This window comes from Parus major, chromosome 8 (assembly GCF_001522545.3).
Source record: "Parus major isolate Abel chromosome 8, Parus_major1.1, whole genome shotgun sequence".
NCBI lineage: Eukaryota > Metazoa > Chordata > Aves > Passeriformes > Paridae > Parus > Parus major.
The window spans coordinates 31,260,281-31,284,412 of NC_031777.1; the positions used below are offsets into that span (position 1 = coordinate 31,260,281).

General features: G+C 40.4%; 1 protein-coding gene across 2 annotated transcripts in view; it reads right to left on the minus strand.

Annotated features, from left to right (window-relative positions):
- Window positions 1–22,937, minus strand: part of SLC44A5 (solute carrier family 44 member 5) — a 68,255-nt gene extending 45,318 nt beyond the window's left edge. Inside the window, exon 1 of one of the 2 annotated variants that reach the window (XM_015636725.3) lies at window positions 22,709–22,937. In XM_015636725.3, coding sequence (XP_015492211.1) covers window positions 22,709–22,727 — 19 coding nt within the window. In that variant the 5' untranslated portion in view covers window positions 22,728–22,937. Of the gene's footprint in view, window positions 1–22,293; window positions 22,511–22,708 lie in introns of those variants that run through there. The other variant, XM_015636723.2, reaches the window with a different exon arrangement.
- Between the last annotated feature and the right edge of the window lie 1,195 nt (window positions 22,938–24,132).

Genomic DNA, 24,132 nt, shown 5'->3' on the forward strand with positions numbered 1-24,132 from the left:
GCAAACGCAACTATTCCACAAGACATCTTCTGCAAAGTGAGGTTGAGCCCAGGAGACTGGGTGAACTCTAGAACAAAGCAAGTTCTGTTTGTTAGCTATGATTGATGTGACTGTTTTGTTAAATATTTCCTTTCCCCCAACATTTTGATGTATTAATCCAGCCAGAAAGGGCTCTGGGTCTTGGAACATACTCACACTTTAGAAAAAAACAGCACCTAAAACACAGCTTTGATGATGCTTTGCCCAGAAAAAGACATGTTTTGAAATAATCAGATGCATCCTACCCAGGATGAGAAAATGCCAGAATTTTCTGTTTCTAGGCTGCTTTACACCAGCTGATCTAGAATGACAGTTGTCACCTAAAGGATTTTTTCTCCTAGCAGAGTCTCTAACCCCAAATGCTTCATACCATTAAATATCATTGCAACCTTTGCTAGTTATTCTTATTCAGTAAAATGCTGCATGCAGATACCATACCAAGACCTTTTCTATAAATCATTAAGATAGCATAATCATAATCTCAGAGAGAGGATGTTATCTTCAGCATCTACCATTAATAATCACAACACTGTAGGAGACGCTTTCTGGGGTGGACAGTCTGAGACACGGCAAAGACCTCTATAATCGAGTTAGGTGTTAGAAGTTTATTTCAGGGCGTGGGGGAGAGAGAGAGAGAGAGCCTGCTATGAGCCAGCAGATAGAGCTCAAAGCAGGCTCGGAGAGAACAATACAAAAAGGGGTAAAATATGAATACATGAGTTCAAGAGTTAAGATGGCTAAGAAAGAGAGGAACAGAACAGAAGTGAGAGAGCCGGGGAAAAAAGAGAGAGCGTAAGAGAGCCAAGAGGGCTAAGAGAGAGCCAAGAGTTAAGAGAGACTAAGAGAATCAAGAGAGCCAAAAGAGCCAAGAGAGACCAAGAGGGCTAAGAGAGAGAGACAAGAGAGCATAGTAAGAGAGTACCAAGAGCGAGAGTTCTCTTTTACAATTACTTATATAATCTATACATTTGAATATTCTATTCCTTTACTAACCAATCTTTCTAAGTATACTAATACAGTAACATTTGTGTGCAACCTATAGAAATCGCTGGTTTTGCATATTTTTAGTTATCTCAGGGTCCTTCAGACCTTTCCTTATAAGGCTGGGGAGAGGGGTCTCAACTTAGTTTTATTGGGGGAAAGAATGTGTTCTGGCATACCAGCCCGGTTTCTTTGAATTATTCAAACCGTGCTTTCATTTGTATTTCTTTCTTAGCCTTTCTGGCTAAAGAGTCATATTTATATTTTCTTTCTAATTCTACCTTCCCAACACAACACAGCACTGTTGCTACTGGGAAAAAAAGTGCAACTATACACATTTTTTTATATATAAAAATGCCAGTTGGATGAAACAAGAGCTGGTTTATTCTGGACTGTGTACATCATCTATCTGACACTATTTTATTTGTACAAATGCATTCAATTACTTTGGAAGCAAGAGAACAGTCAGACTCACAATCTTATGAATAAACTAGTGTCTAACGCACAAAAGCCACGTTGAAACTGCAGTCAGAGAATGACCGCAATGCATAATTTTGAAGAACTGTCTTTCTCTGTATACCAGGTCTTTTCTAATAGCTGCATATTAAACCAAGAATGGCCAATGGTTGCCTGTATTTGTTTAATGAGCTGACTTCTTTTTTCGAAGCTAGACATCAAAATCCTAATGTAACATGTTGGTACAATGTCCAATATAAAATGAACAGGGCAATCACATGTCTCAAGTTGTTCCATAACTCCAAATTTTTTCAGTCAGTATTACTTATACAATTCTCAGAATACTAAGATACATTTAAAAATGCAGCTTGTGTCTTGAAGACAATGAATCAGGCATCCAAATCTTAAAGACAATTCCCTCTGTTTTATCTCCCCTTATGGTTCTTCATGTCTCAGAGATTCTATGCACTGTGCACTACCCTGTTCCTGATGTAGTACACATGTATGACACTTCCACTTCAGCAGGAAGTGCCTGCTGAGCATATTCAGAAACTGGTGAGCTCACTTCTACAATTAGGACCCCACTTTTAAGAGGAACTGTATTCCTGCAGGTAAACATAGGAATTTGAACATAATCTTTACACAGTTAGAGAATGTACTGAGTTGGACAGCACCCTCATTGATCATCAAGTCCAACGCCCAGCCCTGCATAGCATCATCCCCAAGAGTCATATCACATGCCCGAGAGTATTGTCCAGATGTTTCTGAACTCTGTCAGGCTTGGTGCTGTGACCACTTCCCTGGGGAGCCTGTTCCATCACCCAACTACCTTCTGGGAAGAACCCTTTCGTAATACCCACCCTAAACCTCCCCTAACACAGCTTCAGGCCATTGCCACTGGGCACCAGAAAGAAGATATCAATGTCTGCCCCTCCTCTTCCCCTCACAATGAAGTTGTAGACCAATGAAATCCCCCTTCAGTCTCCTCCAGGCTGAACAGACCAAAGGATCTCAGTGGCCCCTCGTATGACTTCCCCTCAAGGCCCTTCACCATCTCTGATGCCCTTCTTTGGATGCTCTCTAAGAGCTTAATATATTTCTCATATTGTGGTGACCAAAACACACAACACTCAAGGCAAGGCCAACCCAGTGCAGAGCAGAGTAGTACAATCCCTTCCCTTGCCCAGATGGTGATGCTGACCCTGATGTGCCCCAGGCACAGTTGTCCCCCTGGCTCCAGGGCACTGCTGACTCAAGCTTCAACCTTCTGTCAACCAGGATCCCAGGATGCTTTCCACAGCACTGCTTTCCAGCATCTCATTCGCAGTCTATCCATACATCCTGGGTTGCCCATCACAGGTGCAGAACCTGGCACTTGCCCTTGTTGAACTTCATATGGTTGGTGATTGCCAGTCCTCTATCTTATCTTCCAGTTTTTCATTCAACAACAGAACCCCCACCACTACTATTACAAAATTAAATGAGTCTGATATTGAAATCAAATGGAAGGTGTAAAATAAATAAGATAACCTTTAGCTCTAGAACAAGTTATTATTTATTGTTAAGGGGAAAGCAGACTGTTAACAGCCTTTCAGAATTCATTTTTGGGACTCACAAAATTTATACCACTAAACCTTTAGCACAAGGTTCAAACCCCACAAAACATTTACATGCCATGGACTCTGACCTTTGATAATTACTATAATCTTCTGTAAGATGGACTCTATCCTACATGATTAAATACCCCAAAATGAAGACAATTCATAGATTTGTCACAATTTTCCATTAAGAACTAAAAACAAATAATAATTTTAAATTGTATTTTATCTCCTATTAATTTTTATACTATCATCCACTAGAAAACAAATATTACAACCTATTTAGAACTTTCCATTTAAAACTTATGTAGCAAATTTTAAATTTCTTTTAGATGTAAATAGAATGCTGGAAGTGGCGTTACAAATGATGTTTTTCCATCTACTGAAGTAGAAGCATTTGAATAAGAACTTTGTAGCGTAGGCCAATTCAAAACCAGAGAAACTACATAAGCGTATTCTGTAAAAGAAGCATACACATAAAGTTCTGTTTTTAAAATAACATTAAGAAATTACAAAAATTTTTTTGAATTGCAAGCCAGACATCCTTATTCACTCAAGACAAACTACTGTCTCTCATCTCTAGAATATACAAACATCCATTCCCACAGTCCTTTATTCTGGAAGGAAAAGGGGACATGAATCTATGGAGTACAGTCTTACAAAGTAGCACAAAGTCTCTAGAAAAACTGTCTCTAGTAATTAAATGCCCAGCTTTCAGAAACTCTTAGCCCTACAGTCTATGAGAATCTCGCATGGGAACTGCACTCATCTATGATGGCTGATTAGTAGAGAAGTCAGAAAACCATACAGAAAATATCCCTGCATAGCCTGGAGAATTAGTAAAATTTAAATCAGTTTATTTTACTAGTCCTTGGATGTCGTTATTTTATGACAAGCCGTTGCAACATGTTTTCTGTGGGTGTCATCACCATTCTCCTTGCATTCCATATCTGAAATAAAACCACTCTTTTGCTTAGAGAGATTGTAAAAACTGGAAGCAGGGCAAAACATTTTCTGCCCTAGTTCAGGTCCATGGCTCAGGCATCCCCTTTCGGCGCACGCCTGAGTGGGAGAAGCGTTAATGCCAAGCCCTATGAGCTCTCTGCTTGCTCTGCCCCAGGCCTGGGCTCAGCACGGCCACCGGACCTCCGCCGTCAGCCGTCTCCGGAGAGGCGCCGGGGCAGCGCCGCGAGGAGGCCTCAGCCAGCGCCGATGCCCTTCGGGAGCCCTGCCCTGCCCGCAGCTCGGCCGTGCCCGCGCCAGACACAGCCCAGGCCGCTTCGCGTTCCTGCCCGAGGCCACGGAGGCGTCCGACCCTCCTGAGGCCCGCGGCCCCTGCCGTGCTCTGCCGCGCTCGCAGCGCCGGCCCAGCGCCACCTCTGCCTCCCGGCCTCAGGCTACCACAGCCCCGGGCTCGCTTGGACTTGCTGGCCTTGCCCAGCGCCATCCAACAGGCCCTGCCTGCCAGCCCAACCCCGGAACTCGTGGCCCAGCTTCCAAGGCAAACCTTGATCTGGCAGCAGGATGGTTACATGGAGAGTGACTAATTAATTATTCTTGAAGAACAACATAATAGAAGTTTAAGCATATTTAACATTAGTAAAACATCTTCTCTCAAAAGAATACCCTCCACAACAGCTGAAAGGGTTGTTTCACCCAAACATCACTAAATACCAATAGATCATGTCTGCATAGCAGTGTCTGGTAAATTACAACTACATAAAGCTTGACAATTTAACATATGGCATGTTGATAGTTCAAGGCATTTCCAAAGGTAGGAGATGTCTTATTTTGCCTTTACAAAGGGCGTTGTTTGAACTAAGCACCCAGAGTTTCACTGAAAGTCCCACTGCCCAAATGCATGACCAAGTTTGGACTTGGTTACTAGTATTCATTGTGACATAGAAAAATAAAACCATTCAGATGAGGATTTGTTGAGTCATGACTATTGCTGGTTTAACAGAGGTTAAAATTTATGTTTATTTAATATTGCACATAAGATGCATTATTATGAATGCCCATCCCTATGAACAGTCTCTGAATAGCATACCGTCTGGTATAATGAACAAAGCGCCAGCTCTCCCTGGTTGTTTCTGAACCATTAGATATGTAGTGACAATTAAGAGTTTGTGAGCCTATATTAATTAGATCCAGTATTTTAACAGGCAGGCACATTTTCATTTATTTTCCCTTCAGTTCTGAGACTTCTGCTACTTACTGTAGGATGTGCTCAGTAGTCTTAGGAGTGTTAACAATGGCTCTGTGTCTGGAACAGTGAATATATTCTCAAAATTATAATACAGGCAGATGTAATTTAAGAATTTATTTGAGCAAATACAGTTGCTAAGAAAGGGTCAGAAGTCACCCTTTATTCCAAGTTTTTTCACTTAATAAAAACAGACTTCCACTGTATTCTCTATTTTGTCTTCATAAAAGAAAATACTCTGGAATCAAAAGCTTGCCTTTACACAAAGCCAAATGCATTCTTAGACAAAAGGACTGTGACTACTTATGTTTTCTGTTTCTACAGGCTTCTAAAAGAACAACACTAAGTTGGTCTCATCCTTTGAACCAGGTTTGATTCCCAGGACTGTTAGCAAATAAATAATCCAGTATTAGTTACAGGTTTTTATTCCTCAAAGGAACTTGTTGGCATTTCCAACATATACAAAAAATGAGAGATTGTTACACGCTGATGCAGAAAACAATGTCTCCATACATTTTGTTATTAGGTGTTACAACAAAGAAATTATGATTTGAATGGTGATCTGAAAACCGTTTGAATAATTTTGCATGTAAGAGGACTAAGTCTGAAAAATTTCACATTAGCTAGATATCTGTAAAAACTGATACACAGTGAGTCCTAAACCTGCACACATACTGACTTGCAATGCTACTACCAAGCACTGTGCATTACAAGTCTTTCTAGGAAACAACCTGTTTCTGCAGAAGCAGGTGTCAAGTTAGTGCCTAAAGCACAGACCTGGCTCAGATTCCCCCTCTGTTTCAACAGAAAAATATACAATATACTCATTGTATAAGACTAGATTTATTACAACTAGTTTGAAGATTTTCCAGTTTGTGATGGGTAACCTAACCCTAATTTGGAACTTCTGTTGCTGTTGGTGTATCAATTTAGAACAAAAAACAACTGAAAAGTATAATTCTAGATGTAAATCCACAGACACAGTGGCACAAATGACAGTCCTAAATGCTCAGTCTAGACTGAAATTATTACAGGACTAAAACCCATATGTATGAATCATTAGGTGTGTATCAGTTATATGTGGAATTAATGAAGATGTGATCACAAAAGATAAAATCCTCTGAGAACCTTTCTACAGTGCTGCTCCTTGTTCAAAAGAAAGGGTACTCAGTGATAACCCAGCCCAATATCTGCCTCATTATAGGAATGGGCCATGGGCCTTCCTAGCATCTTAACAAGTGTTCAGGCTTCAAAAGCTGGGCATTTGGTTAAATACTGATGTTGGATCAGACCCTCATTGTTTTCTAAAAGGGAGTACATATTCTTACAGATTTTTCAGCAGCTCCAGAATATGACACACTCGTTATACATAATGACATGAAAAGTGTATTCCAGCTGCTGGAGGGAGAGGAAGGAAAGAAGGAAGGAGAGAATCACAGTCCACTGTAGATGTGAACATTTAATGTGAATGTTTAACACATGAATATTTAACAGACTGACAAGTAACTTGTATAGAAGAAACATCTCAAAGACAAATCAAAAGCAGACCAAAACAGGAGGCAAAATATGATTTGGGGAATTTGGGGAGATTTTCAGAATACGTGTTGTTGTTAGCAACACTGAGAAAGCTTTTAAGAGAGTTGTGAAAAAATATGAGAAGATTGAAGCCATATGAATAAGAATTTGGTTTACTCTGATGAAAGATCAGAAAATACCTTCCCAGTCTCAGAAGCAGAACAAGCCTCACCTCCTTACAAAAAGTAAAAAACAAAATCTGAGCATTTTACAGTCCTACACTCAGCTTTATGCACTGCAGATACCTTAACATTTTGAGAATAACAGTAAGCAATAAAATCATAATGTATAAAAGAACTTGCTGACTGGAAGTTCTGGTACTATTTTCTCAGCTAAAAATGCTTAATGTTAGGCCCAGATGCCTAAAAGTTAATCTCTGGTTTAATCTCCAACTCATTCCTAGACATTGATGTCTTATATTTGATAAATATTATAAATTTGATAAATTTGATAAATATTAATAATATAATGTAAATTATAACTGGAAATAGCTTCTGTTCTTGTATGTGATGAGGATGTGATATTCCATGAAAACGTGAAATCCTAGGAACTGGAAGCAAATTTTGAAAATGGAGCCTTTAGCATTACAGATTTATTGCTGAATCAACTCCAGTGCTTTTTTCTTAGGGTTATCTGGCACTGAAAAGTATAGTCAAGAAATATCATGCTACTAATAAACAACTAATATATTGTTACATTGCTGTTATTATTGTTACATGTCCCTGGTAAAACCGCATTTTTTAAAGTGCTACACATGAACACCCAAGTTACTTACACTTTTCTCTGCAATGCATGAAGCCAGTTGCTAGTAAGTACAGATACCAGAGGTGGACTGAAAGCACCTAAGCCTAGCATTCAGCTATGAAGGTGCTGCTAACATGCTATAGCCCTAAGGTTTCTGTGGCTAGTAACTCTGCTATCGGTGCCATGAAAAATTCTACTCTGTTCTTCCCAATGGTATTCTAAGCAAACACCCTCAGAACACATGTACTTGGAGCCAGTGCAGGTCACAGCACTCTTTCTATGACTTTCAGATACTGTGCTTAAACTATGACTGAGCCTACAGAAGGCATTACGACAGGACACCTCATCTCTTCAGACTTTGAGCAAATTGCACTTCAACAGAAATTTTATGGTGTGCAGCCTGAATTTGCCTTCTCCAGTGAGCCACAAGACCATGGTATTCATTCTGATGAACATCTAGTTGATGGAAACAAAAGGTATTGCAAAAAGTGTCAGTGTGTAGAGGGAAGATCTCATAGTGCACGCTTGTACTCTACTCTTTCCTTATGTTCTGTTAATCCACTCATCTCTTTAAAGAATGGAAAGTGAGGAGAAAGACATTAAATCTGTATTATATTATATATAAATGCAAAATATGTGACTTTATTATCAGCACTCACTAAATATTCCAAATCTCTGGAGGAGCTAAAACACCCCAAACTATTAACTAGCAATTTTGCAACAATTGTATTTTACTTACTGTTTGCTTCCATGTGTGTTCTGTGAGCATATTCACACACAGATTTTAAATTTTAATTGGAAGGATTTTCTTCACTGTGACTCTAAAATGCAAGATTTTAACACTCCAGGGTGACATGTGTCCATATGTTATTGCATAATAACACTTTTTATCACCTATATTTAGCTATCAGGCTACATCCTTTCCAGTTGAGCAGAAGTGATTGTTCTGTTAAGAGAGCAATACATTCATAATAGGGAGATCTTCATGGAATTCCTCTTGCTAAAAAATAAGTAGAACATGTTCAAGGATTCATAAATGCTATTTCCATAATCTGTGACCTCCAATGTTCTGGGTCCTGTAATCTGTTTCCTTCTGTTCTGTCAATGTTTTTCAACCCTCCTTTCCTAGTTCACATTCTTAAGTAATTCTCCATCCTGAATCCCAAATTATTCTCTCTTCTCTTCCTAACCACATTTTTATTACCATTCTGCTGCCATATATGAAATGGGATTGCCCCTGAATGACAGGTTTCCATTCTGTTCACCCTTAGAGATAAAAAAGTTTTATACGTTTTTAATGTGGAAAACTGGTCCAAAATCCTAAATCTTAACTGCCTAAGAAAGGATGTAAAGACCAACCAAATAAAGGGACTACTGCATACAAAACCTGTTCTCTATACCTTAGAATGCTTAGCACTAATTAAATATCTCAGTGAGCAGTAATATTTGTCTAGTCTCCCCTGAATTGGTGTCATTTACACTGCACCATCGCCCATTAAAAAAATATCAGCTCTTCATGTCCCCTAAAATATTTTGCCAGTCAAAAGGCAATCTTTTTGGAAGCCTACCACAGAAAATAACTGTGAAGAGTGAAATTCCAACATTCTAACATTCCAACAATATTGTAAATTATGTAAGGTAACCAAAAACTAATTTGAAAAAAAGAGATGTTTTGTAGAAACAACCCTGTGTTGACAGAGAGATTAATAAAAGGAAATGCCAAAAAAAGGACTGTTTATGATGCAAGGAGAAAAATACTAATTTTGATTTACATTCCTTTCCTGGGTATAATTCAGCATTACAAATTTGAAAGTTGAGATTCTAAATCTTGCAAATCTTTTTTAACTTGCTCAATTAAAAAGACAGGTATATCTATGGGTTCCATAGGAAAGGGCCTAGGTTAAGTCTTTCCTGTAAGCTGAATGAGACTTGAACTAGTCTGAAATAACAGCTCAGAAACTTCATCTTTCTCTACTGCTTCTAAATAGTATGTTCTCATTTGTTTTTCTATAAGACAGATGGAGTCCTTAAAGAGCAACCTAAATTTGTGTGGCAATTACTACAGTAATTCCAAGAAAAGCTGCAAACATATGCACTGAAAATAGCAAGAAATCTTGAATTTCTCTCCTGTTTTAAGCAGCAGACCTTATGCTAGAGAAACTGATGCCAAATATAAGTATCAGAAATTTTTTTACTCTCTTTTTACTATTTTCTGGAAGGTCTTCTCTCCTCTAGTAACCCAGTTAGGGCTCGCCTAAGGTGAAGAGACAGATCTATAAAGTGAACTAGGGGCGTAAAAAAAATGTGAAGAAGGCTTACGGGATCCGATTACAAGCAGACCACATGGACAGTAATTTAAAAGTTGAGATCACTGTAAGTAAGCCAAGAGGAAAACAGGACTAGTTTACAGATACACTTACCTAGTGGGAGAGGCTTGGTTTCCACACCCAGAGTACAGAAAAAAAACAACAAAACAAACAAAAAACAAAACAAAAAAGACCACCAAAAACCCAATAAAAGCAAATACACACAAAAAAACCCAAACCAACTAACACCTTATTCAGGACCTTCCCTGGTCTCTTAGCCAGAGCATCCTCATACAAGAACCACTCTGTTGAGATTTTTACAGCAGTAGAGCTTTTCTGAATGTTTGCCTATTCAGAATCCCCAGTCACCTAAATAAGACTTACGGTATTGCTAAGAAAATACGTGGTCTGTACAATAGCAGTGTCTTTTTTTTTTCTGAGTGCTGCTTCCAGGATGGCAGGATTGTGAGGTTTTTTTCTTTGGTTGGGTATTAAAATAGGACTGATCAAATGTTTTAGAATGCTAATGTTTTCTGCTTCCCAGACTTATTTCCCTGTCAATGCAGCAACAGCAGTATTTGTTCTTCAGTTTAAAAGACACAATACCAGATGTCCATCTAAACTGCAATTAGTGGGGCTTGATTAATGATTAAATGGAATAAAAGAAATCTTCTGGAGGGAAAAAAAAGGAAGGAATGAAAAAAATAGAGTGGAAAGCAAGTAGAAATGGAAATAATCAGATAAGCAAGGGAAACAGGAACAAGATGATGCAGAGGGGTAAATTGAAGAACAGGCTGTAGCATAAGTGTGGGAGAGTTTATAAGATTGATCAGGTATCCAAGAACAGCAGCAAATTATCCATACGTCCTTTACAAAAGACAAGTCCACTACAAATTGTATTTAATAGGCAACCTAAAGGCATTAAGTTAAAATTGGACTTCGGTTATTCTGACAACTGCAAAATGGAATAAACTATTCAAAAAATCAATTTCTGAATCAAAATTTTGAATCTAAAGCACAGCAATTTTGTAATTTAGAACACTGTGAACGATGAAAGCATGCTAGCATTTGAAAGACGTTCAAATGCTAGCATGCTTTCAAGATACAATTCATATTATGACTTATAAAGAGTTGTTTCTTGAATCTTAACCATCAGCAATAATTTCTTTTAATGCACCAAAACATTTTCTAACTACCAGTACACTCCCATCCCCTGAATCCATTTACATCAAGCTATAACTGTAGCAAACTGTGTGTAAATGATAATTTAATACTTACAATATGTTTTTACTTGATTTCTGGATAATACACTAATTAAATGATTCCTGAATGTTTACAACAAAGACAGAACCCTAAAGACAATGAGCATGTACTGGTAAAATGCAGAATGAGATGACAGTACATATATATCCTGAATGCTTTAGGAAATGCAATACGGAATTTGACTGAAGGACAAATTAACAGACAAAATGAAGGCTAATAAATGGTTTTCTTCTTAGAATAGCTTTTGTGAAAGATCTCAATCAGTAAACCTAATCAAAGCTTATTTAAAACTGAAAGGATTAATATAGATTAAATGGGACAAGTTGGGAATACTAGGACACGAAGACTGACCTTCTAGTCTCGTGCTAGAAGGATGTTCCAAATTACTGTTGTATTCTAAGGATGGAAGCCAATGTTTTTCAATCCCAGGCTTTTTTAGATATGCCAGTAATTACCCTAAGTCTCTCTTCCTGCTTCACTACAGGCTAGGAAAAAAAAAGTAAAAAATTGCTTGAGTCGTGGATTACTGCCCTAAAAATCTGAAAATTAAATCAGTTTGCCAGTGACTCTGTAGTCTTGCAAAACACTTCTAACTACGTGCTTGCCGATTATTTTATGCCAAGACATGGTCCCCCTTTCCCTCACTGTGATTTGGATACCTATGCTGCTAAGCCCTACTTTGTTATACAGCTTGTGCTGGAACACTGGAGCAACCATATGTCTTCACAGAACATATAAAAGCCATCATTCAGACTTAAGGAAAAAAAAAGACGGCAGTGGATTGGCTCCCCACCCTTTAAATACTTCCCACCCACAAGAGAATTTGAGCAAAAAACTGTCCCACAGTGCACATTCCATCCTACTGGTATTCCCAGAATAGAAGTGTTTCCATTGTTTGGCACAGTGTAGCACCAGGAATAAAGACATCAAGCCAAACAGAGCTTGCGTATTAAGACGTGTTATTTCTGGGATACTCTGCCATTCTGTCACAATATCAATACAATTGCATTTACAATTGCTTTGAGTGCTACTGGGAAATGGTCCTGAAGCACGAACAACTTCTCACACATTCCACAGGTCTCCCATCTTGAGCAACACACAAGTCATTAACAAACAAGAGGCTTCCTTTACCAAATAAACGTTTCCTCATATTTTTCTAATGTGATAGTACATGGTCACATTCTTCTTATTTAGTACTTCCAGAGAAAGACCTTCTCATGGCAAAAATGTCTTTTATTACAGATGTAGCACATTAACTCAGCAGAAGATTTGGAAAAGATTTGGAAACAACTTTCAGCTGTATAGAAAATCTGCTGCAAAGCGCTTTCTACCTAGTTCTATGAAAGCTGAAAAACAAATGAACAAAATCACCTCCAACAACCTCTTGATCAATGTTTATCACTACTGAGGTTTTGCCAAAAAAAGGGGCAGGTTTTCTACAGGGGTCCATCATGCATTACAGAGGATTCACAGCTGGAAGTCAAGTACAAACTCCTCCTGAGAGAAATCTTGTGTTCTAAATATGATTATGTTTTGGAAATCTGCAATTACCTTTAAAAAAACATTCTGATGGTGAAATATGCTGCAAATGTAACACAGAGGAAAGCTTCAGATTCCTTGCTTTTTGCTCATATCTATTTTGCAGAACTGAAACCAAGAGAGAGATAGGAAAGAAAAAATCACAAAATTCCTCTAAAACAGAGGACAACAATGAAGAAGCATGTGATAAATTAAAACTGTATTTTGTAACAAAAAGACAGATTGACAGAACAGAGAGAGACAGACAATAATAAAAGACAAAGCAGATAGTCCAGATGCCTGTAATGACAACAGCTACAGTACAAGAACTTGACACCTGTACTAATCATTTGCATCAACTTTATCCTTGCAGGGATGCAACCTCACAACTATTTAGAAGCATCTACATTAGTAACATTAGCATTATTTGGTTGAGGGATTGTGTCAAATGGTCAGGAGGAAACCGTGAGTAACTACAGTGTAACTTACCACAGCTTTTGTAGTGCAGCCAAAGCAGCAGAGAAAAACAGTATGTAGCTGTCATCAAATGTAACATAGCCCCAAAAAATGTAAGTAACATAGTTTAATCTTCTAATCAAATATTTAGCTTGCATCTATCTTTGAAAAAGAAAAGGTAAGGACATGGGTAAAGAGTAAACCAATTCCAGTGTTAAGTGGAAATCATGTGCAAGACCATAGCAAGGGAATGAAGACACATATGGCTTTGCCTTTTATTACGCTAATCATGACTGATATCAAAGTTAAAATGCCCTAACATCAGTAAAACATGTTTTAAGATAGTGCCCAGCCAGCTAGGGTTTGCAAGTGCTCATCAGGTCTACTTGAGAGGATGAGCAGACAGGCCAAGACAGCGCAAGCACGTTCGAAAGGTCAGATAAAGCACAGCTATACAGACCATAGTCCTGCCCTTCCACAGGTGCTCCAGAAAGGCTCTTGGGATCACACAGCGAGAACAGAATCCACTTCCTCTTTCAGTTTCATTTATTATGCAGGCTACAAGCAGAATTTTACCCATAAACAAGAGAATCTTTCCAAATGCATAGCAGTCTGTGTAAGGACCACTGTCATTCAGTTGCCCTTGTTTGGCTGGGCAACTACAACTTATTATTTTAAAGGCAAAATCAATACAGGCAAATTCAACACTTTAAAGCAAATTCACTGCAGGATGCCTTTTAAAGATAATCTTTGGTACAGACATGAAACTGTGATACTTTGCCTTAAAGTATGACAGAAAATGGTTAGACAACACAATTTAACACAAGCCCATAGATTTGACTACGACTAAGTCAAATCTAATGAACTTTAATTCCCATGTTGAATGTAATATTATCATTAACTGATCCCACTAACTGAACAACAGCTTCAAACAAGTCAAAAAACAGGTGACCAAAAATACATTAATTGACCATTCACATCCCTCAGGAGTCACTATGTGGGGAAAAAAAGAAACTTCCCTACATTGTTCCTTTACCATGCCACCCTCTCTCACTACATTTTTCTTACACCTTTGAGTGAGACAGAGCATAAATAAACATTTGTAGGTTTTCTCATGTATCTTATTCTGACAGTGTACGTAACAGGGAAGAGTCTTGGAAAAAAGCTCTTGGCAGTTGGGGGGTTTATTTTTTTCTGCTTGCAGAGCCACATTTCCACGTGTACTATACAACTTAACTGATAGTCATTGGCATAGAATTCTAGTGCACTTGTTTATTTGTTTACCATCCCCACTTACAGATTCACTTGATTTGGAGTTACTTTCACTTTGTTAAGAAACTTTCACTGATTTCTCTTCCTATTCTACTTGTCAGTATCCCAAACCACTACCTACAGATTTTTGACTCCCTCAGTTGAAAGGAAAACCTTTCATTATAAAAGGATTAGAAGAAAAAGCCAAGTTTGCAGTAGCTGAGCTCTCTTTATTATCTTCTCTACAATTCCAAAATAAGCTTCCAGACAGCTGCCAAGATGGTTGTTTTCCCTCAGACTGGAGACCAAAATGGTAGCTAACCTCAAGTTTGTGGACTGGTGTTACACGGCTCTTGCCACAACACTTAAGTCATTTGTGAAGACTCTATCAGCATAAATTAGCAATGATCTGCTCTGCATGAACTGAATAACTAGAAATACAATATAATGTAACATTATGTTACTTGCTTTCCAAATGAAATTATGTATTCCTAGTCATAATAATTCTTTTAGAAATATATATGTACATATTATATACATATTCACTTAAATACACACACACACCCACCCCTATATACATATGTATGAAAGAACTTTATTATCTCAAAAAACCTACACAAACCTTTAAATTACTTATGGGGGTAAATATTATAAAGTTCAAGAGTATTGGTCACAGGGCACATCATTTCCCTGTTAGCAGTTGCCCAGATGCTAGCACAGATATTGCACTGTACTGAAACCAACAAAAAGGCGTATTCACAGATACAGCTCTTTGCCTTTTGTCTGACAGAATAAAGCAACAGTACAGGAATAATTTATCATTCTACTGGGGGTGGGGGATGGGGGAAGACCAGAGGGGGATGTAAAAATAAATGCTCTATTTTGCTACACTTAGCCAGTTTTTATCAACCTGATTATATCCAAGAAATTATAACTCTTATAGAAAAATAACAATGATGAAAAACCCAGATAATTTTAATGTAATATCCACTACAAATAATCCCTTATAATAAATACCAGAGGTATTATTTTGCATATTCATTTATTTCAAAGTACACTGATTATAAAGGATACTAATTCAGCTACCAAATTTCACAGTACATCAGCTTGTACAAGTCTAGATGATCTGCATGGATTAGATACTCTCTTTCTTCTATATACAATGAGCTGTGGAGAAGAGATAATTATGTGGTATCCCAGCCCACTCATGTCAGATCTTCTCTTTCAGGTGAAACATACTCCTAAAGTAAAAATGGGTTCCCACCCTCATCACATCACAAGTACATACTAAATCATATATTTTAACAGATATCTACTGGTTAAAAGCAAGCTCAAGCATGGAACTTCCTGCTGAAGAAGTAACCCACCAAACATCTCTTAGGAACCCTAATCAGGGGCCTCTTTAGGGAGAGGATCGCTTTAGGCAAAACTTCCTTTTCTTGGCAGTCGTCAGAGGTCAATCAAAGACACCACTCCAGGTTTTAGTAAAACAGAAGACCTTTGACTTCAAAGTGACTGCTCAACAGAGTGCCTTCAAGGAGTACAGTCACTTGCTGCAAATTTCTTCAGCAGAACCTAAGAGGGAAAGGATGATTTCATTTATGTGGAATGAGGCTGGAAAAATGCAAATATCCCTTAACTAGAAGGAACAGCCAGAAGTATCCCATCTTTGCCCATGAAAAGTTGTCCATATTTTGGATGGGCATGTGGACAGCATTGAATTTCTACATTAGCAGTAGACACTGTGGAATTATGCTACAAGCGAAAGAGATTCCCTCCTGGCTACTTTTATTTCTGGGTGCTTATAGCATCCCGGCTGCTGCAAAGTGCCACAGCAGATGAATGGGATAAGAAAAAACTCTTGATGTTTCATATGGATTGCAGCTCTATTATTCGGAATGGCAGGTATAAAGCTATTTATATCTATACCTAGAGAGAAGTGAATTCCAGAGACTGGAATTCCAGTATCACAAAAACTTGGTACCAACAAATTTAGACTGAATAATAGGAAAAGGAAAGAAAAAAGCTGAAACATTCACACAAAGTTTAAGTTGCATGGATCTTTTGTCCAAAATAATATTCAGTCACTGTTGGGATCTGTCACCTAAGAATACTTAGATATCTAAGACATCCACTTAACTCTAACAGCTGCCAGGCATTTATTCCCTGTAGTCCTAGCAAAAAATAAAACACAGGTTTATTATAAACTTTTTTCCCCCATAGTTACTTACTAGACTGGTCACCACTTTCCTGCACCATCTTCATGGACTTGACTCATGTGTATCACACATGTGTATCACACATGTGTATCACACCACCTCCCAAAGTAAGTGCTCACAGAAAATAAAGTTGGAAAGAACTTTGAAATGTTATTCAGTTAGTCTACTTCCAGGATTTCTTGGGTACTTCTTCACTGTTTTCTCAACCTCTGACTGAAGCACCTTCTTCTAAGTCCCAAATGAATCAGAACAAGTTCCACATATGGAAATCTAAATGTCCAGGTTCACTTATATGTTGCACAGTGCACAGACATCCCATTTTCCTTAGCCTTCGCTGTAACAAAGTAAGGTTGTTAATAAATTTGGGTATTTATCTTCCCTGTATTAAACAAATCAGAGTTTTATTTCATTAAACACATCTTGTTCCTAACCTCACAGGAAAGCTCTTTCACTTATGTGCTTTAATAGCCCTAAGTTAATGTAATATACACTATCCTGCTAGATGCTTCTGTATTATTTTATTAGATTATTAGACAGTAATGGCACACTGACTCTCTGACATATTACCCAGATGCTAAGGAATCACGTTAGCAGATTTTGTAAATCTGACTGCCTCTGAGCCAGATACTAGCAACAGGAAACACAAACAAACACAGTTAAACAACTGTGAATGTGACGTGCCTTTACACTTCAGCAGTGAATTCAGAGCAAACAGATTTTCTCATATCCAAGTGAAGATCAATTACAGAATTACTAAATCACCTCCACATTTCTGTGTGCTTAACTGTAACAGCATTTTTATCTCTGACCAGAAGAAAATTGTGGCCAAAATATTTTATTTTTGCTTATTATGTAACAGTAACAACCAATTACCCTCTGCAGAATGAGATATTTATGACTCTAATATAAGGATACGGTGTAGAGAAATACAGGCCTGGTACAATAGGAGAGACTTTCAGAAGCAGAGATGCAAGATTGGATGATGATATACTATACATGCTTGGGATGGCAGTAGAGAGAATTTCCCCTCAACTATGTATTAGTATCCTGCTTGTTAAAAAATATAACAAAGTTTAACTAGTCAACAAGAAGTCTAGCTTATTAAACTCTTTCTAGATAATGTTCAGTGACAGTTATATGTAACTCATTCAATAGTGTATAACTATGCATAACAGTTCCATTAATCTCCTTACTTACAGATGTTCTGATTGTATCATCCTTGTCCATGGCTGAGCCAATACCTTACTACCAAGAATGACTCAGCTTAAGTTAATAAGTTAAAAGATGTGCAACACTCAAGTGCTAAAGGATAACAAATGTAGAACCTTTACACTTTCAGATACTCTAGAATCTTAATTGGACTGGAAAATGCAGTAATTAATTTGGCTCAAGAAAGAGCCACTTACAAAGACATGCTAGACCACTAGGTGAGGAAAAATTGTACTACCTAAATCCTACCAGTTTTATTGCCTATACTGACCAAACCATCTCTGGTATGCAGTACTCTTCCTATTTTCACAGAATCACAAAATGGTTTGGATTGGAAGGGATCTGACAGCTCATCTCATTCCTACCCTATGCCATGGGCATGGACACCTTCCACTAGACCAGGTTTTTCAGAGTCCCATTCAGCCTGGCCTTATACACTTAGATGGTGCAGCCACAGCTTCACTGGGCAACCTGTTTCAGCACCTGATTACCCTTGTGATAAAAAATTTCTTCCTTATGTTCAACCAAAATCCTCTTTCAGTTAAAAAACATTGCCCCTTGTCCTGTCAATAGAAACCTTGGAGGAAACAAAAAGAGAAAAAAAAACAAAAACAAAACAAAACAACACCAAAAAAAAAACCCAAAACCCCAGAGGGGTTAAAAAAAAATGAAATCTTTCTCCATCTTTCTTTCAAATCCCCTCTATACATATCAAAAAGCTGAAAAATTTCAACTCTTTTGGCCTTTCCTCATAGGAAGGTGCTTCAGCCTGCTAATCATCTTTGTGGCCCTCCTATGGACCTGCTCCAAGATTGCTGTATTGTTTGTGTTGGAAACACTGGAGACAGGTGCAGTACCTTCAGTGGGGGTCTCACTAGAGTGGAGTAGAGGGGCAGAATTACCTCCCTCAACCTGGTGTCCCACTTCTTTTCACGCAGCCCAGGACACAACTCGCTTTTTGGGTTGCAGATGCACACTGCCAGGCCACAGTCACTTTTTCATCCATCAGTACCTCAAGTCCTTCTTCTGCAGCATTGCTCTGAAACCGTTCATCCCCCAGCTTGTGCTGATAATGGGGATCTCCTAACCCAGGTGCAGGACCTTGTACTTGGATTTGCTTGACTTCAAACAGCCTGCAGATCCTCAAGCCTGTCATGGCCCCCTGAATGGCATCCCTTCCTTTCACTGTATCAACCAAACCACTCACCTTGGTGTCATCTGCAGCTGTGCTGAGGGTGCACTTAACCTTGTTGATTTTGTTGATGTACATACTAATAGCACCGGTTTCAGTACAAACACCACTCATTACTGGTTCCCACTTGGATACTAAACCACTGACTGTAACTCTTGGGAGAAGGATGTTGTGGAGGACATTACCACAGAACCAGACAAAAAATGAGGCAGTATGCTGAAAGTTTTCACCCAAAAAGACCTGTCTGCAGTGAAAAACAACAGGGAACATATTACAAAATGTTTAAAATTCTTTCTCTGTTTTTCTGCACAGCCTCACAAATTTATTCCACAGTGAATTGCTTTATTTAAAGCTAGGATATTGGCAAAATCAGGTGTGTCTGAAGCTCTGTAACCACGTGCAGCAGATCTGCTCAAAGAGAAAATGATTTATCCCACCTAAAACGTGCACTGCAAAGCATAGATGGGAAGTGGACCCAATTTATGGCAGAGAAGAAGGCCATCTGAATCTGCATTTCACTACTTCCAACACTTCTGAGTACATTAAATTGTTAATATAATGTTAAATAGTTTCCTTTTTAAAATGAACCTACCCCACTGGTATGAAATTTGAACCTCAGAAGGCAAAATGAATTACATACCACACGCAGAAGAATTTGCCAGCAGGACCTAGGGAAGATTTATCTGCAGTAGTGTCACAGCCAATAGCTTCCACATCGTATGACACTGCTGAGGCTAAATAGCCTATTTTCCTCAGCTTGAGGAAGCCCTTCCTGCGTGGCACATATGCATAACTGGAGGAAATTAGGAATGGTAAATACAGGTCAAGTGACAAGAATGACATCTTGATATTAAGTGTCACAGTTCCTCAAAAGCTCTCCCAAGTGAAACAGAATTTCCCCGACTTGGGAACATAAACAAATAGAATTCTTCTTAGGAGAAACCTAACATGATCACTTCACAGCAGTAACTAGGAAATCACAATTATAAAATCAAGTTTTGGTTGCATTCATTATTGGCAAAAGAAATCACAGGTAAGTAGTTCTTCCTAGAGAAGATCTAAACATGCAGATATAAAAAAGCTAGATGAATTTGAGTTGGAAATAATAAATTGGGCCTTCTCAATGTTTCTTAAAATGGTGATAAAAGTTTTTCTTAAAAATGTTATCATCCCTTTGGCCTTCAGTGTAATGGAACTACAGTTCACTGCTACGGGAAACTGATTATGGGACAATCACTGATTCTACAATGAAGTAAAAAGTAATTTCAACATTCAAGAGTCACATGATGGCATTTAGTACTGCAGTCCTAGAAAGAAAAGTACTGCTTCCCTTAAAAAATAAAGACCCCAATCATAAACCATGCACTTGACTAACCTCTTCTAAAGAATCAGACTGATGACACAAGTTTAAAAAATTTGAGAAGAATTTGCCTTTGTCATTCATAAATGCTGCGAGGAATCCTTGAGATTCCAAGAAAAGAAGTTTAGGGCATCTATTCCTCTGAAAAATATACCTGCAGGCTAATAAATAACCAGTTGCTGGCAAAGACAACAAAGTCAAGAGAATAACTATTACAGCAACCTAATTTAAAAGACAAACCGTATTACATATGCTCAATTTGAAAATACAGCACTTTCCATTTTATAAGTCCTTATCATTATACGATCTAACAAGAGAAAGAACCTTGCTTCCCAACACAAGAGTAATTGCTCAGGATTTCTGCAAATGTAGTAGCACAACAAACATTACCACTATTAATATCCATACATGTAAATGAACTAAAAGGAAGTAAGCACATTGATGAAACAGCTCAAATAGCAAAAATTCTACAATTCTTCACAACACTGCTTCCCTAAAAGTGAATAAAAAGATTCACCCTTTCTTACCCATCTAATATGCTTTCAAAATGAAGTTTAAAAGACTACTGAATTACGACAGTAAAACACTCGGTATCGCTCATCATGACTTTACTAGAGTCTTCTTGCTAACAAACAGTAAATGAGGAAGCATACATAGCACTTACTGAACTATATTCGAAAGCTATTTTTCCCTTCCTGAATACTGTGCGCGCTTCTTTCACAATAATACTTCCACTCTTTCTGCCATCGGTGTTGAGTATCTATGATCTTAGGCCTACACTCTCTCTGCAGTAACCCGCAAAGTTATTTGAATTCCATAGGAGTATAAAAAGGTTCTCTCAGAAGGTAAATGATTTCTGACTCACCAATTTTTATTTCACCTTAGTTCTGTGGCTTGTCATCCCTCCCTAAAGGCTTTTTTTTTTTCATTTCCCTTTTTCGAAGGAAGCCAAAACATGGATTTTCCTTCAGACAGATCAAGCTTCAGACCATGGCAGTGAATTAAAAACCAGATTTTTTCAAGGTCTAAACATGTCACAAAGCATGCCTGTGGTACCGAGGCAAAGTCTGCTTTACCAAACCACGTTTACCCTTTTGCGTAACTCGGCTCATTACTGGAGGCCTTCAAGGCTCCTGGAGCAGCAGACCTAAGGGGGTTTGCTTATTCTGCACGTTTGTTTTGCCATGGAAATCTCGCGCACACTGGAAGAGGAAATCGGCTTTGTAGCGACACCTTCAAACAGGCTAAGGAGCTTTGCAAACCCCGTGCTTCCATCGCAAATATATCGCCTTCCAAGGAGCAATTAAAGCAAAGCTCGAACACCCAGATGAAGTTCTGCCCCCGGTGACCTTCCCGCAGCGCCGGTTAGCAGGACCAGAGGGAAGCTCCCGCTGCACGCGCCCCGAACACCAGCAGCCCACAGGTACCACCGCTCAGCGGGCTCCGCCCCCGCACACCGCTCCGGGCAACCCCCGGCCCCGCACAACGCTTCAGGAATCCCACTGTCGAGTCGCCTCGGCTCGTCTCGGCCCGACCCGGCCCGCGCACCTGCCGCCCGGCCCCTCTGTGCCCCACAACACGGACAAAGCGGCCACAACGCACCTGCTCCCGCGGCGGGGGCGGCGGCGGAAGCTCCAGGTCTGCCCGCCCCCATCTCTGCGCCCACCGGCTCCTTCCCTGAACCGATCGTCCTGCTTGCTTCAGGCCGGGCCAGGTCCCGGCGTCCCGGGGTCTACCTCCGACACGGGGGACCCCGCGGCCACCGCGCCCCCACATTCGCCAAGGGAAACAAACTCCGTCTGCCTCTGGCCGTCGCTGCCCACCGGGCGGATTCGCGCTGTAAACAGGCCGGAGGGCAGTGCAGGCGCCGGCCGTCCCCGCCCCAGCACCGGCGCTCGCCCCGCCGTACGCCGCGCTCACCGTAGAGATGTGCGGAGGCTTCGCCCTTCCTCGCCATCGTCTCCCGTTGCCCTCTGCGCCGGCACTGCCGGGGCACAGCCAGGGGCCCGGCGCCTCCGCCCGCCGCTCAACGCGTTCTTTGTTGCCGTGAAGGCATGAGAGGCGGCGGCGGCCGGGCAGCCTCCCGCTCTACTCTGCCGCGGCCGCCCGCACCCCACGCCCACCCTGCCGTCCCGCCGGCTCCGCGGCGACGCCTGCGCCGACCCGCGGGGGCGGTGCCGGTGCCCGGGTCGCGAGGAGGGGGGGTGCGGGCGGCGCGGCCGCGTCGAGTGCCGGCGAGGGCAGCCGGGACGGGTCGCGCGTCGCCAACTTCCCTTGGCCCCGGCGGCAACTTCGGCATCCGGCGAGAGCGCGGCCGGACCCGGCGGGGCCGTACCTGGCAGGGCGGTTTCCATCCTCCCGCACCAGCCGCCGCTGGTCGCAGCCGGGTGCGCTGCCCGTCTGTGCCAGTGCCCTGCGCAGAGCCCTGAGGTGTTGCCGCTGGTGGGAGGCGGCCGGCCGATCGCCGCCCGCCCGGGCCCCGCTGGGAAGCACTTCCCTTGGCGGAGCTGTCCGTGCCGCCCGTGCTGAGCGCCGGGCCGGCCGGGCCGCCCTCGAGCAGCAGTCTCGTGCACAGCAGCCGGCACGGGCTCCCGGGGCTGGAAGAGGACGAAGTGTTCCTACGTGCTCACCGACAGCCGTGCGTGTGTCTCCCGACGGAGGGAAAGCATGTTGGTTCTGAGTTGGGGCATTTTCATGATTCAGTAAAAAAACACCCTGAGAAATACGCATTTCTGGTTATAAACTTGCCTTTATTTGACATCCCCCATGCATTGTATCTGAACGGGGCAATGGCCACTTACGAGCAATTAGTCAGATTGCTGAGATTCTTTCACAGTCGTGACAGCACAAATCATCACTATAGCAAAAGGCGACTATACGCAGATGTCACAATGCTATTAGTCTGTTGTCCCTAAGTCCAACACACAGTATTTTGTAAGAGAAAAGATTCTGACACGACAGAAGTGCGCTGTCGCTTATATTTTCAGGCATGAACTTTAGAGGAAAAGTTTCTTTCCAAGGCTTGCAAATAAAGGTACCCTTTCAAAAATTGGCTTAAGACCTCAAAAGCACATGTCTCATTCGTTTATGAGTAAGTTAATGTCCATAGATCATGGAAGTTGTTGCTATGCTTGTATGGAAATGTAAACCAATCATCTGTGTATTAGTGAGGGTACGTGCCTCTTACATACATGGTCCATGCATCGTCGGGTCTTGTAGAGGTAGCTGCCTTGGCTAGTTTCAAGAAAACTAAATCAGGCATATGCACAACTTAACCCATCCTCCTAGGGGGTCTCAGTTCAGGCTAATTGCTCCAATAGTTACTGAATTTCACATATGTAGTTTTGTCTGCTAGTAGTGGAAATACTGTGTGGAGTCACCCTTCCCCCCCAGTATTGAATTGTTAGAGTTTATACTTTTAAATATTATGTTTTCAATTGAGTGCATGCTTCCTTCAGTCATCCCACATCATCAGAGTAGTGTCTGGGCAGAGGTTTATGATTCTGTGCACTGCTCGTGGTCTACAAATTTAATGAGAGCTCCTTCTTAACCCAGTCCCCCATCCTCTAGGCCACTTACCTAGCCTAGCTACCCAAGATGCCTGTCTGTGTTCCAGGAAATGGACCTCAAGTAAACAGACGATGTAGAAAAGGGTTGATATACTTTGCTATATAAGAAGAAATTCTTATTTCATCTCAGTGATGTTGACTAGGAAAACAATTCAGACAATCACACCTACAGAAGAAAGAGCTTCTTGCG